This window comes from Lactuca virosa, chromosome 3 (genome assembly GCF_052849685.1).
Source record: "Lactuca virosa cultivar CGN04683 chromosome 3, Lactuca_virosa_CGN04683_v6, whole genome shotgun sequence".
In the NCBI taxonomy this organism is placed as follows: domain Eukaryota; kingdom Viridiplantae; phylum Streptophyta; class Magnoliopsida; order Asterales; family Asteraceae; genus Lactuca; species Lactuca virosa.
The window spans coordinates 46624502-46648027 of record NC_136428.1 but is presented as its reverse complement, the minus strand read 5'-3'; the positions used below and the strand labels follow the sequence as shown (position 1 = coordinate 46648027).

At 35.6% G+C, this 23526-nt stretch overlaps 3 protein-coding genes across 3 annotated transcripts; 2 read left to right on the top strand and 1 right to left on the bottom strand.

Moving 5' to 3' along the window:
* The first annotated feature begins 1658 nt into the window (after positions 1-1658).
* Positions 1659-2994, top strand: LOC145163470 (uncharacterized). The gene is made up of 4 exons (XM_079082308.1): positions 1659-1811; positions 1902-2267; positions 2334-2532; positions 2597-2994. The coding sequence occupies exons 1-4, from the start codon at positions 1659-1661 to the stop codon at positions 2992-2994; spliced, it is 1116 nt and encodes a 371-aa protein (XP_078938434.1).
* A 619-nt stretch (positions 2995-3613) lies between these two features.
* LOC145163469 (uncharacterized) lies at positions 3614-4631 on the top strand. The gene is made up of 2 exons (XM_079082307.1): positions 3614-4073; positions 4249-4631. Exons 1-2 carry the CDS (start codon positions 3614-3616, stop codon positions 4629-4631), a joined length of 843 nt encoding a protein of 280 aa, XP_078938433.1.
* Positions 4632-9044: 4413 nt separating this feature from the next.
* Positions 9045-11401, bottom strand: LOC145163468 (uncharacterized). Its single transcript, XM_079082306.1, has 6 exons — positions 11158-11401; positions 11035-11097; positions 10449-10984; positions 10155-10331; positions 9434-10073; positions 9045-9343 (listed from the first exon to the last, which is right to left on the bottom strand). The coding sequence occupies exons 1-6, from the start codon at positions 11399-11401 to the stop codon at positions 9045-9047; spliced, it is 1959 nt and encodes a 652-aa protein (XP_078938432.1).
* Positions 11402-23526: the final 12125 nt, after the last annotated feature.

Genomic DNA, 23526 nt, shown 5'->3' with positions numbered 1-23526 from the left:
CAACCAATCCCCCTCCCAACGTTGATCCTCCTATAGTAGGAGAGAAGATGGATGAGGAAGTGAAAAAATTGTTGTTACAAAGAGAAGCTGAAGTGGATAAGGCTTTTAAAGATTATCGTCTCCAAAGAGACCTTCTAGACATCTATTGTGATGACATTGATCGTAAAAAGAATTGGATTATAAGTACCAGACAAGAAATCCAATCTACCGAAAGTTCGATCCGTTCCAGTGAAGAAAATTTGCGAAATCTTAAGAGTGAATTAGCACTTCGTGAGTACTATTTGGAGAAAAAAAAAGAAGTCATTGCTATGAAAAAATAGTATTCGTATGAGTTTCCAATGTGGGAAGAAGATGAGTAGTATTTTAATAATGTTCTTGCTTGTTGTAGTAATATAAATGTAGTATATGTCCAAGTATGTCTTTCATTTTTAATTTTAAGGTAGTATATCTGCAACTATGTTTTTTTATTAGTGGTTGGTTAGGAGCTGCAAAATCTGTAATAGTTCCTGGTTTACTTATGTTTAGTAATCTAATTATGTTAATGTCAACTTTGTTTTATCAAATACTCAACGAAATAGTTATGTCTTCTATTTTTGACTTTTTTATTTGTAAACAACATGTGTTGTATAGTCGAATGAATTAAGAATAAATATATATTACAACATGTATAATACACAAGCAATATAGAAAATTAAGACAACAAATTCTCATGCATGGAAACACAAACCATTACAATTAAAAACATACATTACTACATCTTACGTACTTCTACTACTTAGTGGTACATACAGCCTGCATAATCGAGATTTAGACTACAACTTATACACAACAACACCAAAAAAGAAAATCCAACTACAAAGTAACACTATCTTTAAGTGTAGTACTATGCTTTGAAGCTTCTTCTTTGATCGAGCTAAGTTAGCGACTATCAACGAATTATTGTCTTTCGCTTCATCCAGCCAACAAATAAACCCAGACTGTGGTGGCTGATAAATAAATATCAAAAACATTATGTGTATTCTCTAAATATTCAATCATAAATAACAATATATATATATATATATATATATATATATAATTAAGTGATAACGCAAATACCTCTTTAGGACAAGCGTAAAATAGCCGTCCAGGGTTGTTTGAAGTCCCTGATGTCCTTATAATACCTTGAGCCCCACAACTGCAATTTGCCATTTTCATTGGTTACTGAGATGGAATTTTTATTAGTGTGGCCAGGTAAATATCTTCATTTATATAGTGCCATTAAGCTACATATTCGGACACATGATTGTAGCTTGACTACTGTCTTATAGGTTTGGACTATTACCTTTTAGCATTTGACTACTATTTTACGTGTTGTCTTATCGAACAGTGAATTTCGGACACAGGATTGTAGGTTGACTACTGTGTTGTACGTATTGACTACTGTCCACTTGCAGTTGACTACTGGTTTATGTGTTGTCTAATCTAACTGTTAATTTCTGACACAAGATTGTAGCTTGACTACTGTGTTATAGGTATTGACTACTGTCTACCACCATTTGACTACTACTTTAGTTTTCGAATACTGCTTCGATTCTATAAAAAGGTTTTGAAATAATTTAAATCATAGTTATTGATATATTTTACAAACGTTCCTGTTCACCGCCCTAACATTAAACATGAGTTTCTCATACAATGACTATGAAGACAGCTTTACCAACTTGCATGTTTACCTCCACAACATTCAGCGTGCAAATCCCCACAGTTACACATACATCAAAACCGATGTTATGGATCGGTTCGAACTATGTTTTGTTGCTATTCGATGTGTGGTAATGTAGTATCGATTTGTTTATTATTTTGCTAAACCAATTTAGATTAGTCTAAAAACTAATAATTATGTTATATAAAATTTGAAATAGATCAACGCATTTATAGGATGCATGTTTCCGGTCATCTTCATAAGTAGTGTCCGTATCAGAGGAGAGTATCTTAATACAATGTTCGTAGTAGTTGCTATTGATGGAAACAACAATACTACGCCAATAGCATTTGGTGTCGGGGTGGCAAATAGTGTTAACTCCTGCACTTGGTTCCTTATGAGGTTGAAGGATGCTATCGGAGCGGGTACGGAAGTTGCGCTCATAACCAACATGGGCGTTACCATTGCTTCTTGCATTGGTCAAGTATTCCCTGATGCTTACCATGGTTATTCGTCTAACAATGTTTTGAATTATTGCCAATTAAGAATTGGTCAAAGCAGAAATTTAGACTACTTGTTCTTCCGTGTATGCAAAGCATATAGCACGCAAGACTTTAAACAAACATTTTCTAAGTTAAGTCATGGTGCATAGGAAGTTCTTCACAACATCGGACATATGAAATGGGCACGGGCCTATTTCCCTAATATACGTTGGAATGTACTAAACATTAAAATTCCAGAATTCCTAATGGTGTTATCGGTTAGTCAACGCAATGTACCGATGATAACGTTAATTGATGCGATTGTGACGTACATCCAACAGACATTTGCAGAACGCTGTGTCATGGGAGGTAATATAGGAACTTTTTATAAATCACTTAAATGCCGGTAATTTATTATCCTTTGATTTTTCAGGAATGTTGAGCACCGTATTCACACCTTACGCAGAGATGGTCCTTCAAAGGAGGATGCAAAAGTCTCGGCAATGGAAAGCAACAAAAATCCCACCTGAGATCCCGTCTATGTTACCTTCGGATATTTTCCAAGTTTTTGATTTCAAACGTACATGTGTTGTGGATCTGAATCGACACACATGTTCTTGTGGGAAATGGCGCAATCTTGGTATAGCACGTGGTCATGCTCTTGCCGCAGCACGTTATACAAACAACACAAAATTAGCCGATATGGTTCAAATATATTATCGGGGTGATGTGTTTCGAACTACATACCAGACTAGAAATGTGAATGTTGTTCCCCCTCCATCTGAATGGGAAATACCAGAGCCATTGCCGGTCGTTTTAATCCCTATGTAATAGGTTGTCAGATGTTCGTTTAATAAATATAATTTCCATTGTAGATAACGCTACCTTCTAATCCCTATGTAATACCAGAGGCATTGATGGTCGCTTTAATCCCTATATAAAATCAACTCCTTCACATTGTTAGACTACGGTTTCATAGTCTTTGACTACTGTTTGGCACACTGCATAATGTATAGTCTTTTCCAACAGTAGATTTTTCGCTTCAAACATTATTTCCGTGCAACGTTTCTGACCGAATTCTATTTGAAATGAAATCCCTTTATATAGCCTCGACCAAATTCATTGAAACATACCAATTCTCATAATGAGTGGATTTAATGAGATATACAAACAAAGCATTTCCAACCTACCGATACTCTTTCATAATCTTCAAAGAACAAATCGTAACTCTTTCACAATCATTAAGAAAGACATGAGAGACAGGTTTCAATTTTGTTTTTTCGCATTAAAATGCGTGGTAACTCCTCCTCTATATTATGTTATTATTTATTTCAAGTTCACATTTGTGTAATGTTGCCATCGTTTCTTACAGATTACTACCTTTCTCACATCCATGATACCAACACTATTTGTTGCTCATGTACCCCTTATTGGGACCAACATAACAACAATGTATCTTGCTCATGCTTTGGACGGTAATCATGAACCCCTGATCATAGCATTCGCTTTGGGAAGCGTTGACTGTGACGAGGCTTGGACTTGGTTCATGAGAAGGTTGAAAGAATGCTTAGGTGACACTACTGAAGTTGGTTTCATAAGCCATATGTCTGACTCGATAGACTACGCCATTATGCAAGTATACCCAGATTCCTATCATGGGTATTGTTGTAAAAATATAGCCGATAAAGTTTGGGCTTCCACAGGAAGTATCGTTGTCGAACAGTTGTTCTGGAAGACATGCAAAACTTATAGCTTGTCTGAATTTTACGTTTGTTTAAACAATTTAAAAAATGAGGTTAATGGGTATGATCTTGACTGGCTTGACAATATCCCAATGGCAAAATGGGCTCGAGCCTTTTTTCCTAAAGTCCGTTTCAATGTTAAATACATTAGCATTCCGATTGGATTGAGTTGGCTTAGATCAAACACGCACGAGTTACCAATAACGACAATCATTGAACTGGTCCATCAGTCAATACAAATGGTGTACGCGTAACGAGCTGAATTTGGAGGTAATAAATAATTGTTTTCTTTCTTTTCCGTTACTCTATCCTCTTTTTAATTTTAAGTAAATTAATTACACAGGTGGAATGCATGGTGAACTTACCCCTTATGCACAACACATGTTTGAACGGAGAATGAACCAATCTAATGGTTATGAGGTTACACATATTGGTAGTGACAAATTTGAAGTGCGTTGTAATTTAACCATACAAACGGTACAAGTTGAACGTGGTATTTGTACTTGTGGCAAATGGCAAAAATGCGGCATACCCTGTGAACATGGTATAACATCATTAAGCAGGCTTACAGTTGAAGAGAAACAACAATTGGTTAATTATAGGTTGACTTCTGCGGTGTATCGACATGCATTCCAAGCGGAGACGATTAATCCTATTCCAATTCTTCTGCATTGGGAAATACTAACTGAGAAGATGGTCGTCGTACCACCATTTGCACGTTACTAATTACTTAGACTAATTTTATTACTAGTTATGTTTACCAGTAATATTATGTTTATTTGTAATTCTAATTTCCTTTCAGAATTATGTTATGTTTATTAGTAATTCTAAGTTCATATAATTTTTATGTTAAGTGTATTTGACTACTACTTTACGTTTTTATCAGTAATGTTATGTTTTTTTCTGACACATGATTGTAGTTTGACTACTGTGTTATAGCTTTTGACTACTGTCTAGTCGCATTTGACTAATACTTTACATGTTGTCTTATCCAATAGTGATTTTTGATCTCAAACTATTAATATGCAACTAACATAGAACTTATACATGATACACTACAACATTCTAAAATTGAAAATGAATTCATCTGACTTCGGTGTTTGGCATTGCGAAGACGAATACTGCTATGTTTGTTCCGATACAAACCCAATTCCTAAAGGCCCAGATTTCCCACTCCCAGATTACATGTCTGACGACATTTTCCATGCTATGAAGGCCGCTGAAGAAGCCAACGAAAGGGACTCTAAAATTAGTCGCAAACTCAACCAACGTGCAAACGACCTAGCAGATCAAGTAATTGAAAAAGAAAAATGGATTGCTGAAACTACAAAAAATATCAAGGAAGCTAAGAAGTGGATTCGAAATGCAAATACGGAGTTTCAAAAGCTTCAAGCAGAACGGGATCGTCTATTAGATGTTGTTAGACTTAGAGGGGATTTTATCGACCGTGAACAAAACTTGTATCCCAAACAGTTTCCTAATCTGTGGAAACCAATTTAACTATGTAATAGGTGGTGAGACGTTCCTTTAACAATTTTATGTTTAATTCTAATTGTAATTTCCTTTACTTTTATGTTATGTTCAATTTTGTTGATTACAAACATAATGTATTTCAAACTTATTACAAACACATTGTCAACTATATTACAAACATAATATATTGAAAAATATATTACAAACTCAACAGCAAATATATTACATAGACAATGACAAATATATTACAAACTCAACAGCAAATATATTACATAGACAAGGACAAATATATTACAAGCATCATTATTTAATGGGAATAAAAATTACATCGGCAATAAAACAACCATCAAAGGGTCTGGGATTTCCCATTCAGCTGGTGGGGGAACTGCATGAACGGTTTGTGTCTGGTAGATGAGCTGATATACATCGGCATGGTAATATACTTGAACCAAATTAACAATGTCATGTATGTCTGAATCACTTGCTGCTGTGATGGCATGACCACATGCTATACCGAGACTGCTCCATTTTCCACATGAACAAGTATAAGCTTTAAGGTCAACAACACAAGTTGTTTTTAAATCAAACACTTCATACACATATGTCGGCATGGGAGAGGATATCTGTTGGGGGATATGTGTTGCTTGCCAACGAACAGACTTTTGCATCCTTCTTTGAACCAGCATTTCAGCATACGGTGTTAATACACCAGTCAAACTCCCTGAAAATTAAATATGGTTACAAAAGGTTGTTGTACAACCTATTTAATTCTTTTATATTTCATCCAAAAATATACCTGTAATTATACTTCGTTCAACAAAAGTATTTTGCATGTACTCACGAATTCCCTCGATAAGCGCTATTATCGGTACATTACAATGATTGTGCGATACTACTGAAAATTATTGAGGAACTTCCATGTTGAGTACATTCGAACGAATGTTAGGGAAATAGGCTCTTGCCCATTTCGGACGACCGATATTCGTAAGCACTTCACGAGCATCAATGCTTAATCTAGAAAAAATTTGTGCAAAAGTTGACCACGTGTAGGATTTTAATGTTATCCAGAACAAAGTTTCCAATGATCTCCCGGAGCCTACTCTTGTGCGTAAATAGTTGTGCACGCTGTTACAAGTGTAACCACGATAAGAATCACTGAAAACATTATCTACGCAAGAGCTAACGCCATCGTACATATTGGATATTAACGCTATTTCCCTACCATCTCCGAGACATTCTTTTAACCTCATCAGGAACCAGGTAGAATTTACCACATTATTTTCAACCGCCATACCAAACGCTATAGGGAAAGTCAGATTGTTCCCATCTTTAGCAACAGCTACAAACATTGTTTTTAGGTAGTCCCCTCTAAGAGGGACGGTACCTATGTAGAGGACAAGCAAGAAACAATGCACGAATGCATGGACATGTAATTTTTAATAGTGCACACCAATTACTTTAATGTACAAACATTATCAAATGTAAAGACACAAAACGGATTTGGAAAAGAATTATACCACCCATCCAATAGCCACAAAACAAGATTGGAAACGATCCATCAAATCCGTTTTGATGTGAGTGTAAGTATGCGGGTTGGTTCGCCTTAGGTTATGAAGGTAAACATGCAAGTTGTTGAAGCTTTCTTCATGGTCAGTGTTGGAGAAACTCATTTCGAAACAATTGTAAGAGACAATTAGCAATTACTTAGTGTGCATAAGGTTGTGCGGGTTAGGGGCTTTCCACATGCGGACACATAAATAAGTAGGAGCTGCAAAGGCAAGGTCAATAATGTATTGTCTTTTCGAACAGTATATTTGTCGTTTCAAACAGTATCTTCGTGTAAGGTATCTGACAATCGGACTACTCTTTGACATTATATGATTACGATTTCATAGACTTTGACTACTACTTTGTAGCCTGCATAATGTATTGTCTTTTCGAACAGTATATTTGTCGTTTCAAACAGTATCTCCGTGTAAGGTATCTGACAATCAGAATACTCTTTGACATTATATGATTACGGTTTCATAGACTTTGACTACTACTTTGTAGCCTGCATAATGTATTGTCTTTTCGAACAGTATATTTGTCGTTTCAAACAGTATCTCCGTGTAAGGTATCTGGCAATCGGACTACTCTTTGACATTATATGATTACGGTTTCATAGACTTTGACTACTACTTTGTAGCCTGCATAATGTATTGTCTTTTCGAACAATATATTTGTCGTTTCAAACAGTATCTCCGTGTAAGGTATTTGACAATCGGACTACTCTTTGACATTATATGACTACGGTTTCATAGACTTCGACTACTACTTTGTAGCCTGCATAATGTATTGTCTTTTCGAACAATATATTTGTCGTTTCAAACAGTATCTCCGTGTAAGGTATCTGACAATCGGACTACTCTTTGACATTATATGACTACGGTTTCATAGAGTTTGACTACTACTTTGTAGCCTGCATAATGTATTGTCTTTTCGAACCGTATATTTGTCGTTTCAAATAGTATCTCCGTGTAAGGTATCTGACAATCGGACTACTCTTTGACATTATTTGACTACGGTTTCATAATGTAGTTTCAAACAGTACTTATGGGAATCCACCTAATTGTATGTTATTCTTTTTTCTTATTTAAGTACTCCTATAAAATTATAACAAACTAACAAAAAACTTAAAAAAATGGCCTCCAATCAACCAACTTCTTCCAACGCAGTTGCTCCGTCCAATACTCCACATCCATGGACGATAAGAGAGGTAATGGTGGTAACACGTTGTTGGATGAACATTTACGATGATGTAACCATGGTTAACCCTGATTGCTTAGAAGGTGATGAATGGACCCGCATAACAGCCATGTTTAACCTCTCGTTGGGAGAAGGAAAACACCGAACACAAGAAGATATTTTTAATAAGTGGATGGATTTAAATGAAAAAATCACATGGTTTAATCAATGGTATCATCATCTTAAAAACAGGTATCGTTATCCAAACAACGACGAAGATCTTTTAGAAATGGTTAAAGATCATTACATTTTGGAGCACGAGGGAAGTGACTTCGAGTATGAGGATGCATGGATCCTACTTAAAAATAACAAATATTTCATGTAGAAGGCTCTTTTATGTGAAATGTCTTATGTAATGTTTCGTAAGGGTGTATCTCGATTTCTATAATGTTTTATGTTTGTGTTTTATTTTTCATGGAATAAAGGAGTTAATAAGTGGAGAACTAGATTTAATTAATAATCTCAGAAGTGCTTTTTAATACAAGCAATACAAATTACAAATACGGGAATTCATTGCTTTCCTACATTAATCTAAGGACAATTCAAATCAAATGTACTATTGAAATCAAAAGTAGGGTACACGCTTTCGTTCTGTGACCCGCTCCCGGATGCAAACTCATCAGTCATTATGCCCTTTTGTGTAGATTTTTTCCTCCCCCCAGATCCGCTCCCCGATCCCCTACCCATACAATCGTTCCTAGTGTGTCCAAATTGACCGCATGTAGAACATTCTTGTCGTATGAGACGCTCACCTTGCGACGAAATATGTCCAGTGATTCTTGGCCTAATCGGCTGACGTCTCTCCATTATGGGTGGCTTCACGGTCATCACATCATCGGTGATCTCTCACTCAGATGGACTTGGTAAGGGGTTTACAGACTACTCGTAAGTTTTCCTCAATGTTTCTGTAAAGTAAGCTTTTAAACTGAATTCCGAACAATCTTCGTAACGGTTCATTGACAGCACTTTTATAACATGGCCACAAGGTAAGCCATCTATTTGCCACCGCCTACATGTACAGGTTCTTTGTTGGAAATCAACAATGACACTTTTGTGGTTAGAGCTTTTCACTTCAAATCTGCTATTTGAGATAGGGTACACCATCCAATTATTACAAGCATTCTTATTTGGTTGTATAATCGTTTCAGCCCATTGGGTGAGTGTTGTTTTAGTTTCAGCTAAAAAAAATAGACATATTTTTTTCATAAAATTATTACTACACGAGTTAAGAAAATACTCAATCAACAATGTATATAAAATATTAGTACCTGCAACATTACGTTTTTGAAAACTCCATTGTTGCATTGTTGCACGAAAATACTCAATCAACATCAATATAGGCATCTTTCTTGCAAATCGTGACATTGAATTTATCGACTCCGCACTATTTGATGTCATAAGAAAATACCGATTCTCAGGAAAATGTGCCCTGACCCATCTTTCTGGATTGATGTTTTGTAGGTATTCCCATACACGAATATTTACATTTTTTATTTTTTTCATCCCATTATCAAATTTTTTAATGGTATAGGCTTTGCATGTCTCCCAAAATAATGTATGCATTGTATCGCTGCTTCCAAATTTTGCTGAAATGTTGAAATACAAATGGATACCACATATTCCATGATAGGCGTGAGGAAATATATTTGCAATTGACATCGCTATGGATGGAGCCCTATCAGATATGATTGTAAGGTCTTCCAAGTTGCCTATACATTCACGTAGCTTTCGAAGGAACCAGGACCACGTCTCAGTACATTCACTTTTGCAAATGGCATAAGCAACATGCATGATTTGGTTTTGACCGTCCATTGTCACTGCGAGCAACATCGTGCCTTTGAATTCACCTTTTAGGTGACCACCATCAATTATTAGGGTCGGCCTACAATACTTGATGAACGCTCCTACCTACAATTATTTTTCATTGCATTAACAAATACCAATTAGGATTCATATGTTATATTTGTTATAAAAATTAACACTGCTTACCGAGCAACCCAACGCGATAAACACGAACTCAAACCGATCATCATCGTCTACTCTTATCTGAGTAACAGTTCCTGGATTGTGCTTGACCAAGTTGTGCAGATACGCTGGTAGTTTGGTGAATGAATCCTCTTTGGTACCTCTTAACATCAACAACGCATACTGTTTTGCACGCCATGCCTGTTGGTATGAGATATTGATTGGAAATTTCGAATTGATGTCCCTAACAATTTCATTGCCCCGATAAACTCTATTATAGTCTCCGGCCAATACTTCAGCGATAAAGTGGCCGAGTACCTTTTTCTTTGATTGTCGATGATTAGACTCCAAATTTGTTGCACAACATGTGTGTTGGTCAACAACTTTTGTGACTTGGAAAGCAGTAGTCGATTGGATTCCCCTTGCCCTAACCATCCATGAACAATTTTTAACCAAACAAACAACCTCGAACCTTCCTTTGCTCGATCTGGTAGTCTTATAATGCTTACCTTGTTCCATGCATTGTCTTCCGATTGCAAGCTTGAGCAACTCTTTGTCATCAAAAATGTCTAAAACCTTAATCTCTTCACTTATATCCACCCTCTGACATGGAATGTTCACATAAGCGTTTACAGGACACGAAGGCAAAGGGGGCATACCATGAAACATGGTATCTGAATAAATAAGCTTAGATTCGTCATCTAATTCTTCTCCGTTAGAATCACTATCTAGGCCGGATATATCCAACTTGTCACAATCCGCAAACTCGCCATATCCTTTTAGTTCACCATCATGCAAAAACGGAACTTCCTGTTTTCCAGATTCATTACCAACCTTATTCACCACGGCTACTGCTTTTTTTTGTCAAATGAATCATTTACACCAACATCATTAACATATGCACCAACATCATTATCACCGATATACTTATAATTCTCCGGTGTAACATACATAATCGGTTCTGGCACTACATTTACATTTTCAGCAACACTATGATATTGACTTTTACTTGGACTTTTAAAATTACCTATTGGGTTGTTGCTCCCTTTTCCACTTGATAAATTTGCTGCATATGCCTTTCCTCTATCATCCATTTCGTTCGGCCAAACGCCTTCTTCAACCACCACATACACAGACACATATTTATCTCCAACGCCATTTATTACCTTCATCAGCTTTCTAATATCACGATCATCAACAATACCACAATAATAGAGTTGTTCTGGATGTTGATAGGCCAAACTAACTTTTGATTCTTCGGGAAGACCCATCTTGCACTTGACCAACTGAACAAATTCGGTGAACGTTGTGTTTTCGTAAAATTCAACACCTAAATAAAACATTCTCGGATTGTATCCCAGTGGCCAAACATATGATAATTGGGAATTAATAAACTCCCATCTTCCATCCATAATGAGCAATACAAAATACTCGTTACAACTCATTATCTTAATTTTGAGGATAAAGAAGCTAGAGAGAATAAACTTTCCAAAAATATAAAATAATATATATAAGATAGGTTGAAAACAGTAGTCAACTTTAACGAAAAAGTAGTCAAGTTTAACAAAAAAGTAGTCAAATTTAGCAACAAAGTAGTCAACTTTACCCAAAAAGTAGTCTACTTTTTTCGTCAGAGTTGACTACTGTTAAAATTAAAACAAAATAATTCAAACCAAATAATTGTTAAAATTTAAACAAAATAATTGTTAAAGTTATTGTACATATTATAAACACTCTTTTTTATACTCTATATTACAAAAAAAATAATTAAAAAAATTAAAAAATTAAAAATTAAAAATTAAAAATTAAAACCGTAGTTTTTTGGCCAAAATAGTAGATAAAACCCCCAAAATAGTAGATAAAACCCCTCCCAAAAAAAAATGTAGCTTTTTTTGCGAAAACCGTAGCCTACGGTTTGGGAAACCATCGGTTTCGAGAGGAAACCTTAGGTTTTAAAAAACCTACGGTTTTGAATGTCAAAAATGAAAAAAAAATTATACAAAAAACGAAACAGTAGACGAAATGGCGAAACAGTAGACGAATCTCGAAACCTACGGTTTCGTGGGCTATTTTTGGCCATTTGCTAATTTTTGGCTAAATATTGTTAATTACCCCCTTAATTTGGCTAGATTAGTAATTACCCCATAGTCTTTTACCTAATATCTTAAGTTCAGTTAAAAGTTTAAAATTATTCTGATGTTGCCCTTAAGTTTGCATTTTATTGAGGATATTATTATTGTGATTTACTTAAAAATGCAAGTTCAATTAAAAATTTGAAGTCATTTTGTATTAGTAAAATATTATATCTGCAAAGAAATGCAAACTTAAAAGTTGTTTGATATTTGTTGATTAAGTCAGATATGATTGAGTCAGAGTTAACATCTTATCAGAGACTATATGACCGAATCAAATGCTTTTAATTATAATATCAAACAATCTGAATTTGATCGAGTCAGATCTAGTATCCCATTAAAATTTGAAATGGACATGAGATTTATTTGAAATGGACATAGAGATTTTAGGAAAACATAAGAGCAAATTTATAATCTACTATTTTTTAATGAAAAAAAGGATCATGATCCTATGATATAGAGCATACCCACATGACGATTGAATATTTTCTTTAACTTAAAGAGATATATGATTGGCCAAAAAAATTCGTCTAAATCTTTTAGTTTATGCTTTCGTGTTTGGTTCACTTAAAAAATTCAGTAATTTTTTAACTCAAAAGATGGATGCTATAGGACATGAATCTTTCAGTTTATGCCCTTTTTACTTTTTAGGGTTCACTAGATTTAAATTATATGTGACAAAAGGGAGGCTCGGTGGTTTATTAATGGGTCAGGCAAGGTGGGTCTAAATTGATCTATCAACATTTTTATGTATTCGATTAAAAATTTATAAATAGTTAATGTATGATATATGATTATAAAACTTATATTCAAAACTTAAAATTTAATTTTTAGACACATTGATTTTGAAACTGTAAAAATCAAAGTACACCATTGTCAACTCTTTTATATAGATAAGCTTTCTAGGATGCAATAAACATACTATGTTCTTAACAAATGTCAAATGGTATGAGTAGATATCAATCAAAGACAATATAAAAGTTCCCCTCTTCAATAACTATAGTTTTAATAAGATATGATATGATTTATAACCCTTATAAGATAAAGCAAAATCATTTGAAATCGTTTCAAGATTTTATATTAAATTTTACAAAGATTGATTCGTGTAGCATTTCTTTTAATAGGTTTGGCATCAATCATGTGAAACTGTATCTCTCAATAGGATCTTTTGCTTTCTCATTACTACCACCTCATAGGAGTTCATTAAAGAAATATAAATTAAAAGGTAAAAAAGAAGTCTTATATTTTTTTCAACCTACAAAATACCAAAATCCATAAGTGAAGTTTTATATTCAAAGTATCACTTTTTTTGTGAGGAAGATTTTCTAAATTACCTTATTTTTGTGTTGGATTGAAACCGATTGGTCGAGGCACCAAGAATAACATCTAGTCGTCTACCCACTTAGAAATATGAGAAAGAAGATGATTTGGGTTTAGGGATCTTTTGGTAGTTGTTAATTGGGTTAGAGCTGATTGAGTTAGAAGTTCTGAGTTAACTTCTGATTGAAACTTGTTGTTTGATTTTGCATCTGACCGACTGTATAAAATGACTATATTATCCTCAAACAACATTTTTTATAATACTTCCTTTATAACATCATGGATAGGTACAAAGAATTTCAATGAAAGAAATACATTGACACTTCAAAATAGCAACAAGAATCACTTCAATGTAAGGGCAAAACTGTCAAGAACATGATTCAGGCTTGCATAATGATATGCATATCATACTTCAAACAACTAATATACTAATGAATCTCTAATAGGAAAGAATGAAAACATTACTCTGTTTATCTTGATGAATCGAAAAGTGAAAATCAAATCAAATACACACAAATCATCAACACATTATGTAACACCGTGATTTTTCACCTATTTTTTTTAAAACATCATTTAACAGATTATAGCAATGGAAGTCTTAGTTTATTATTTAGAAAATATCACAAACATTAATTATTTCAAAACTTTCAAAATCAACTCATTAAAATTCAAAGTTTACAAAAGGGACAATGACTTAAAAGGGTAACATATTATTGGTTTTGTACACATTTAGTCCCTAACTTGTTTTTTTGTCCACATTTTACCCTTGAACTTGATGTTGTGTGTAAATTAAGTCCTTATTACCGGTTGATGCCATATTTGCTGACATGGCTGCCTATGTGGACACTCATTAAAAGAAAACACTCCTACGTGGATCATCTCTGAGTTCCATTAATTATAATACGATGCCTAGCCTTAGCTTCAATCAAAAAAACTTTCGAATCCATACCCAAAATCGAAGAAGAAGATGTCGACTCCCAGTTCATCTGGTTCCATCGCAAAGAAATAGGAGCTTTGTTAGTGTTGACTCCCAGTTCGAATATGCACATCCAAGACTAAAGACAACCCTAACAAAAAGTTCAAAGTTTGCCCCAATTCTCTGGTATGTCGATCTTGATTTCCCTCTGTACTTTTGATTTTCCTTCTAATAAATAAAGATTTTGAGCTTCTTACCATATTTATATTTGATTTCGAAGAAACCAGGTAAGAAGTGTTAGTATTGGGAATGGATTGATGAACGTGTGACTGAGAATCCAAATTTAGAACAAGAAGTGTATATGTACCTTGTGCCCATCTGACATCAATGTGATTCCATTACCATTTCCCCCTTCATCTATGTCTTCCATTATATTTTCCATGAACCACTTCCATGTACTCTTGTTCTCAACATTTACTACTTCCCAGGCTATTGGGTATATGTTATTGTTGCCATCCCTGCCTACTGTTGAGAGGAGCTCCCCTTTACATATGCCTTTCAGAAAACATCCATATATCCCAATAACCTTCCTACACCCATTTAACTAGCCATCAACCACTCCTTTAAAACTCACATAAAACCTTTCAAACACCACAATAGAATTACTTTGAGGCTGTACATACACTTCAACATGAGATCCTGGGTTAGCCCTTTTAATTTCAGCTCCATATTCCCACAGCTTGGAATAACGATCCTTCAAATCACCCTCAATTTCACACAATGCAAATCTTTTTGCATTCCTACATTGTCGAACAGTAACATTTATGTTGAATAACTTGGATATGATAGCTTTCATCTTCCTCAGACTTATTTTAGGGGACTCCAAAATATCAGTCACAAACTATTTCCCTATCCACTTATAGGTAACAATTGACCCAAGTTTGAATGCCCTTGAGAAACTATGGTCTTCTCTAAGGGACTTTATTTGAAATATTTGCTCATTTTTCATCCAGGAAGCCCACAGTCTAAAAGGGCATTGTGGTCATTTTCCTTTACAACACTTTACAAGCAACCTATCCTTGTAATTCTTCTCATAATACAAGTCATATCCATGTGCAACTGCATAGTTACCGAGAGATGACTTAAGTTCAGCAGGAGAAGAGAATCTCATACCTAGTTCAGGCTTCATCTTCCTCCATTCCTGAGTAGCATCATGCCTAGGGTAGACAGTTGGAAGTTTATTGCCTTCTTCATCTTCATCTGCAACAACTACTGGAAATAACTTGTTCAAAAACTTATCATTATAGGTTCTTTTGAAGATTCTTTTGCTTGATGTAACATATTCATCCTATTCATGTTCACAGTTCTCATCATCTGCCAAAACAGAGTCGACATCTTCTTCTGAATACACAAGTTCTTTATTGTCTGATTCTTCTTTCTGAATCCACTCAAATATAAGTTCATTATCGTGGTCAATATACACATCCACATGTCTGTTAGCATTTGAAACCTCAAGAAACTCAGAGTAGTCACATTCATTTTGTAGTGTTTGGAGCCCCTCACTCAATCTCACTTATGGTATACTAAAATACAGATGGTAGCACTGAAAATCGATAAGCTTCTCAACATTTTTGATGAAATCGGAGAAAACAAACTCGTTTGCATCTTCATTCAGTCGTTGTACTTCTAAAGCAAAATACACTAATGGATTAGGCACAAAAGTACCACTATAGTGTACATCGACTTTTGGAAAAGCTTGATTTTCCTCCATTGAATCATAGTGATGTTTTGAGAGAAAAGAAGGGTGAGTAATGAGGCATTGATCAATACCGGATTGTGAGAATAAAGAGAATAGAGCCCTAACTGATATTCGTTCGTAAATGAGGTTTCTTCATAAATGAGGGTGGAAGAGGGTAATTGTCACGTAAGTAATTTCATTTTTCTAAAAATCCCGTAAAACACAAAATGACCGGCTTAACCGGCATCAACCGGTAATAAGGACTTAATTCACACACAACAATTGGTGCACCAGAACCATGTTTCCAAATGGTTATGTAGAAAACCAGTCAACATCGACTTGGCTTAAGCTCTTTTCCTCCAACGATATCCTTCCACCGCGACATCTAATAGGGCAAACACATAAGTAGGTTTCTAGCCTTTTACCCCCACTATATGTATTCCCCTTTATTTTAATTAATTTTATAATTAATTAATTCACTTGCATGGGTCATACATACACCTCACTATTAACATTATGTAATCATGCTTGTATTTTAATTATTATTTCAAGGCATATTACATCACATGTCATACTATAAAAGTATATACTCAAAATTGCCACGTAAATTCATATTTAAGCATGTACAGTGATACACATTTTATCAACAAACTTTCTAGCATGCATTTCCAAGTTTCATTTAAACATGACAAAACAGAATCATAGGATGCATAACATCATAAATAATCCTCACCACTAGCATGATCCTAACACTTTTTTTATGCAAAAAATGACCATTTAAAGGATTCTACCATACAAAAGCTTTCCTAAATCATTTGTTTTTGTGTTACTTCACAAAATCATATTGTAAACATCACATAACCTTATATTATAAAACCCCATACAATTAATTAGACCATACATATGCACTAGAGCAGGAAATTTCCTATACATGTACTTGTACAACCACAAGAAATGAGTCACCTCTAGTACAAAAGAAATGAGTTTGGAACAGAGGAAGTCACCCTAAAATCAAGCAAACAACACCCTACAATAGGACATGAAGACCTAGATCAGAAATGACATTAAAGGAAAAAGTGGATGAAACTGTTCATCAGGCGCGCCGTGCTTACGCGAGAAGCATCTTCGAGATTTACGACCTGTGGTGTTCCAATTCAGTTTTGACCATCCATATGAGGATTTCGACTATAAAGGTGGTTCTAAGAACATCTAGATGGGTCTCATACATGCTGGTAAGAATTTTGGTATCCAAAACATCCCTAACATGTCCACAACACTACTTTGAATGCATGAACATGGTCACCACCACAACAATACAACAAGAATTCAAGATAGGAAAGAAACAAGCATGGATGAGTAGATTATACCTCTGGAAATGTGATGAATTTCTAGGAGAAGAAGCAATGAAGAGGTTTTGATCTCTACAAGAAAATATCACCACTTAGAAGCACCCAAAATCACTACACCACCTCTTAGATCTTCACCAAATCTTTAAGTATGGAAACCAATTATTAGAACTCACTTTAAAGGGGTATAGAGTCTATAATTTAGGTTTAGATGGATGCAATATGGAATGATTCCCGGATTTAGGGTTTAGTGGTGTTTAAATATGAGCCAACTTTCATTCTAGGCCCCTAAAGTGTGAGGAAATGACCCCATGACCGATGTATATGATCAAGTATAATTTTCTTGCACTTGGGACCCTAAAAGTTAACTTTGACCTTGCCAAAAGTAACTTAATGAAGAAACATAACGGAAAAATAACATCGATGATGGAACGGGAAAGTGCGGGTCGTTACACATTAACCCTAGATTAAGAATATTGGTTGGGTAAATGTTGTTCTCAACTTTTTATTTGTCCATAAATCATCATATGTATGACCTAAATACAAAATATGAGAAACTATTTAACTGAGTACCAAAATTCATGGTCATAGTGGTTGACGATGGTGATGACATGGTTTCCCTAGTTCAATCGGAGAAAGGATGGTGATATGCTCGCAAATATGTAGCATGGCGGAAAAAGACCAACATATATTAACTGGAGAAGGATGCTAGTTCAGTCGGAGACGGATGTCAGTTCGATCGGAGAAAGGGATGCCATATCTGTTATTGTTCTAAAAGAGAGAATCGTGTGATGAGAAACGCACACCTTTTTTTCCTTTTCAGTTCTCCTGGAGAAAGAAGGTGGACAGAAGCAGCATCAGATGGAGAAAGAGAAGGGCAAAATGGAGAAGCTTGATTTTGTTCCCAGTCCTTGAAATTTTCATAGCCGACCGAATGAGGGATTTCTATGGACTAAGTCCTAAGTTTTGATCGGGTCCAGTGGTTTTGAAGCATTATGAAACATATCAAATTTGTTTTTTTTGGACAAAGTTAGAAGCTAAATAAAACACCTCCTTACACACGTAACTCATAATCCATCAATTCTTTATGTGATGAAAATCTATAACGCCCGCAGATACGGGCTAGTTAAATTAGAGATAATAAGCGTTAAAAATGACTTTTTGATAGAATATTATTTAGGAAAAATAATCTTAACAAAAGTTATAGTATATGTGACAAGGATTATGTACATATAAAGAATGCTGAAATCTGTCTTCGTCTGAAGAAGTTATGCTTCTTCGAAGTTTCGCGATTAAACCAACACGGCTCTACGTATTGTAAAAAGTGAATCTTTGATAAATTACTTTTTAACCTTAATGATCTAAAAAAAAATCATAGAAGTCGTTAAACCGAGATTGTACATATATAGAACGTCTAAATCTGACTTTGTAAGAGGAAGTTATGATTTTTTCGAAGTTTCGGAGCAACAATATTCGACTCAGAAACCAAAGTAGAGATCTGTTGATTGTTAAGAAAACAATCTAAACGAGAGTTGAAGATCTCGTCTATATGATTCCATCAATATAAAGACAGTCGGGAACGGATATCGTATGAGAGAATTATGAATTTTAAACAGACTTTAACAATCTAAGCTTGTTTAAAATATAGCTTTAAAAATAAAGTCAAAATTAGCCAACACAATTCAAATGAAAGTTGTAGATCTCGTCGAGAGCTTTCCGAGGATAAAAAGAACGTCAAAAACAGAGGTCATATGAGGAATTTACGACATTTTGAAAATATGGAAATGCGCTACATTCTAGAGGCGACACGTGGCATGGTCCGCCACCTAATACTTCAAGAGACGTAGTGACGTGGCACCACACGGTTGCAACACGTGGCGCCACAACAAGACGACACATGGCGAAGTTCTAAAAGAAAGGAAGCGGACTAACGAGTGATGGACACGTGGCAGGGTGGCAGAGGAGCCAACACACCAGATGTACGCGGCGTGTGTGGGTCTGGTGTGCGGTGCGCCCCCTTGTTTTCCTATAAATTGCTTACGAAAATTCCATTTCTTCCTCACCAATTCACCAAAACTCCCTCAATTTATTTCCATTCTTAAGATCCTGCTTTTTTTTTTTTAGGTTTTTGAGTATTCTTGCGGGCCTCTAGCGCATTTAGGAGTCCAACAAGAAAGAATACCCGGGCCGAAATATTTTCCCGTTTTCACTTAAAATCTATATAAGTTAAGCTACACTCTTTTGTTTTCAGTGTAACTTATGTTTATAGGCATAATTCGTTATTATGAACCTACAAATAATATTTATCAGTAATTTCATGCTAATATACTGATTGATCTACTTACGGGAGAGGTGTCTAGAATGGTCACGTTGGATTGGTTGTTGGATTTTAGAAAGGCTACACGCCGAAATGATCCTCCTTCCCAACTGTCCTGTTGATATATCTTGATGTAGACATTGGGATTAGTGAGGAATCTAGACTATAATTATTATGGTCACCAGGATTATGAAACTAGACTAAGGCTTAGTACTTTATGCGTCTAGGTATTTTCATAGTACGAAGCGAAGCACTGCCGAAATCGCCTGTCACCCATTTTTTATCATGTGAGTGCATAGTCTCTTTCATGAACATGATTTTAATACAAGTAATAATTAAAGTATTAAAATATTCTAAAGAGTTTATATTTGAGCTATATGCTTATTACTAGGAATATGTGTTAAGAACATATTTGATAAAATATGATATGTGAACGAAGTACGATTCTCTATGCGTTAAGATATATATATTATTTTATGATATAAGTACTAGGAGTAGATCATCATACTCTTACCAGAGATAAAATATGACTAACACAAAAGACTAAGTTAATTTGTAACACCTTGTTTCGAGTCGTTTCATAATTCGGGACAGTGACCCGAAGATCAAATATCATAAGGCTTTGTGCTTTAGGAAAGAGAGGTTTAGACCCATTTGAATGTGGGTAATGTTGAATATGTGATCAAGAGTTTCGTTTGAGCTTTGGAGTCAAAGGGTAAAATGGGCAAAGTGGTGTTTTAGACTTCTTTTATGAATTATGGATTTTAGTTCAATGTGTTTTAAGTCAAAAGTAATTAGATAGGGTTGTAGAGCTTCTCAATACCTTTCCGTGGATATAAAGATCGTCGAAAATGGAGTTGGAACGAAAAAGTTATGACCGTTAGAAATGAAGAAGGATTTGGACTTAGTCTAGTACACTGGGCGTACAGGAAGTACGATGGGCGTACTAGGGCATCCCTGGTACGTTGGGCATACACGATCAGTGACCAAACCTAATTTTCGTGGGTTGAGCCTTATTTAAGCTCCTTAACTTCACCAAAACCATTCCATTCTCATCCTCCACCTCTCCAACACCCTCCCTTGAAAACCCTAACCCTAGTTTGAGTCTTTTGAGCAAAATAAGGTGTTATCGAGTGGTTTAGAGTGTTCTTGGTGCATCTTGGAGAAGAAGGAGCTATTTGGAGAAGTGTTGGTTGCATTGCAGCTTGTAGATCCAGACTTTGTTCACCTCGATCTTTTTTCTAGAGGTATAAAACTTGAATCTTGATGATGCATTTGTTAGATCTAGCTATTTTTGGGTGTTATGAGCTTTTGGTCACTTTAGTGCATAAAGTTTAGATCTTGAAAGTTTGTGACCTTGTTATGGATAAAGTTGGAAACTTTATCTATCTAAACATCATATTGATTCAGATTTAAATATTGGAGACTTGGATATAATGGATTAATTTGAAAAAGATGCACTTTTGGTCCCTTTGAGACTTAAAGACTAGATCTTGGTTGTTTGGAGTATTCTAATGGATAAAGTTGGAAACTTTATCCATTATGGAGTTATTAGGAGCCATAAAAATGTAATCTTGGACCTTAGTTTCCTTCCATGCATGAGTTAGGATGTCTTAAAGAGTTAAGAAGTTAGGATATTTGGTACTGAGCACTTATTAGCCATGCAAGATCATAAAGTTGGAAACTTTATGATTGAGAACATCATTTGAGGGCTAGATTTGGATTTTTTGACGAAAGAGCTTCAAGATTATGCTCTTAATGGGAAGAAGGGTGGCAGTCGCGTATGCTGGGTGTACCAAAGGGTACACTGTACGTAGTGGTCAGCCCCTCGACTCTGGTCAAACGTGTAGTATGCCCCGCGTACCTGTTGAGTACGCTAAGCGTACTAACCGAGTTGACCCGGTTGACTCAGTTGACTTTGAATTTGAATTTGACCAGGATTTTGACCTAGGGGTATTTTGGGTATATTGATTATAAGTTAAGTTTGGTCATGTTCTAATGAATACGTGACCGATAGATCTGATTTTCGAAGCAGTGTCATATTCAACGATTTTTCCTATTGAGAGGTGAGTCTCTTCACTATACTTGTGGGTCGAAGGCACCAATGCCGGCTCACTCGGTTATGTTGTAGGATGATAGTTGTCTTTGTGACACTTGCTGATATGTCTGTATGTGTTTGTTGTCTTTATGACTCCTGCTATTATGACTGTATGTTTTATGTATTTAGGGTTGATACGGACCCGAAACAGCTACGTGCTGTTATATAGAGTCATTATGGACTCGGGGTTGATACAGACCTGGGGGTTGATATGGACACAAAACAACTACTTGCTGTCATATGGGTTGATATGGATTCGGGGGTTAACACGGATCCAACACAACTACATGCTGTCATATGGGGTTGATACGGACCTGTCACAACCACGTGATGTTATATGTATATGTGTATTGTATGTGGTACTTTGGGGAACTCACTAAACTTCGTTCTTACAGTTTATGTTTATGGTTTTAGGTACTTTAATTTTCAAAAGGAAGGGTCTGGCTTGTTCGCACTGCAACCCCTAGAGTTTTATTGAACATTGAATGTTTACAAATTACTCTGATGTTTTGAGAATACTTTGATTCTGATCGTCTTTTGGAATAATGAATGAATGGATTTAACTTATTTAAAATGAAATTTTTACTCGGTATTTTTGGGACGTTACAAGTTGGTATCAAAGCCTTGGTTTGAGGGATTCAGGTCATATTTCCTATATTGTATATGATTAGGGTCATATTTCCTATATTGTGTATAATTTTCATGCATAAGACAACCGACAGTGAGAGTAAAAGTTCCTAGCATGGTAGTAGTAAGTGAGCTTGAGATGTCCTTTCGTTGTTTTGTGGCTTGCAGTGTTACTACACAAATGCTGCTTGCTTTGTGCTTTGTAGGACCCCTTAGTAATAGGAGTTAAATATTAAATGAATATGTTAAGTTTCATGCTGCAAAGGTTAAATAAACTCAGATTGATGGATTTGACCATATTACGTAGCTCTTGTCTGAGTCCAACCGTTGTAGGGATTGAGTCGTTTACTCGAAGGATGATTTAAGCTTTGTTGCATGTGATTGTATTCATGAAGTATTTGGATGACATTAGTAGGAGTTATTTAGTAGCTGATGGTAGGGTGAGGTCAGGAACCTAGGAGAGCCTATGAAGTGCTTTAGTGGGTTGAGTTGTTTTGTGTAGCACGTACTTGTAGTACCGATTTGAGAATGTGACTTGGAGGATTTGGGATAACTATTGAGGAAAGTATGGGTAGGTATGGAAGGTAGTATTGGGCCCGTACTACTGAAAACATAGGATCCATACTCGAATCGAGGGGAGTCAAGGAGGATCTAGGAAGCCTGAGGGATGAGAATGCTTTGATCATGTTCTGATTATTGTATGGTTGCTTTTGAGTATGGTGGTGAGCACTCGTGGCGAAGGATCTGGTTCAGACTCAGGTGCTGGCACTGAGCCAATTGATGACTAGACGCGGGAGTTCATTTTGTCGGAGATCACCCGCAGTATTTTGGAGCAGACTTCTGTGATCTTTGGTACAATCAAGGAGGGGATCATAGAGATTATACAGGAGCGTCTGGACGCA

What these genes read in the sequence shown, in the direction of transcription:
- LOC145163470 (XM_079082308.1), top strand. Translation starts at nt 1,659, where the DNA reads ATGAGTTTCTCATACAATGACTATGAAGACAGCTTTACCAACTTGCAT. An exon ending in TTGTTGCTATTCGATGTGTG is followed by an intron (nt 1,812 to 1,901) that starts GTAATGTAGTAT and finishes AATTTGAAATAG; the next exon opens with ATCAACGCATTTATAGGATG. An exon ending in TAGACTACTTGTTCTTCCGT is followed by an intron (nt 2,268 to 2,333) that starts GTATGCAAAGCA and finishes CATGGTGCATAG; the next exon opens with GAAGTTCTTCACAACATCGG.
- LOC145163469 (XM_079082307.1), top strand. Translation starts at nt 3,614, where the DNA reads ATGTATCTTGCTCATGCTTTGGACGGTAATCATGAACCCCTGATCATA. An exon ending in TAGCATTCCGATTGGATTGA is followed by an intron (nt 4,074 to 4,248) that starts GTTGGCTTAGAT and finishes TTAATTACACAG; the next exon opens with GTGGAATGCATGGTGAACTT.
- LOC145163468 (XM_079082306.1), bottom strand. Translation starts at nt 11,401, where the DNA reads ATGGGTCTTCCCGAAGAATCAAAAGTTAGTTTGGCCTATCAACATCCA. An exon ending in TATCGGTGATAATGATGTTG is followed by an intron (nt 10,985 to 11,034) that starts GTGCATATGTTA and finishes GACAAAAAAAAG; the next exon opens with CAGTAGCCGTGGTGAATAAG. An exon ending in TTATCGCGTTGGGTTGCTCG is followed by an intron (nt 10,074 to 10,154) that starts GTAAGCAGTGTT and finishes AAATAATTGTAG; the next exon opens with GTAGGAGCGTTCATCAAGTA.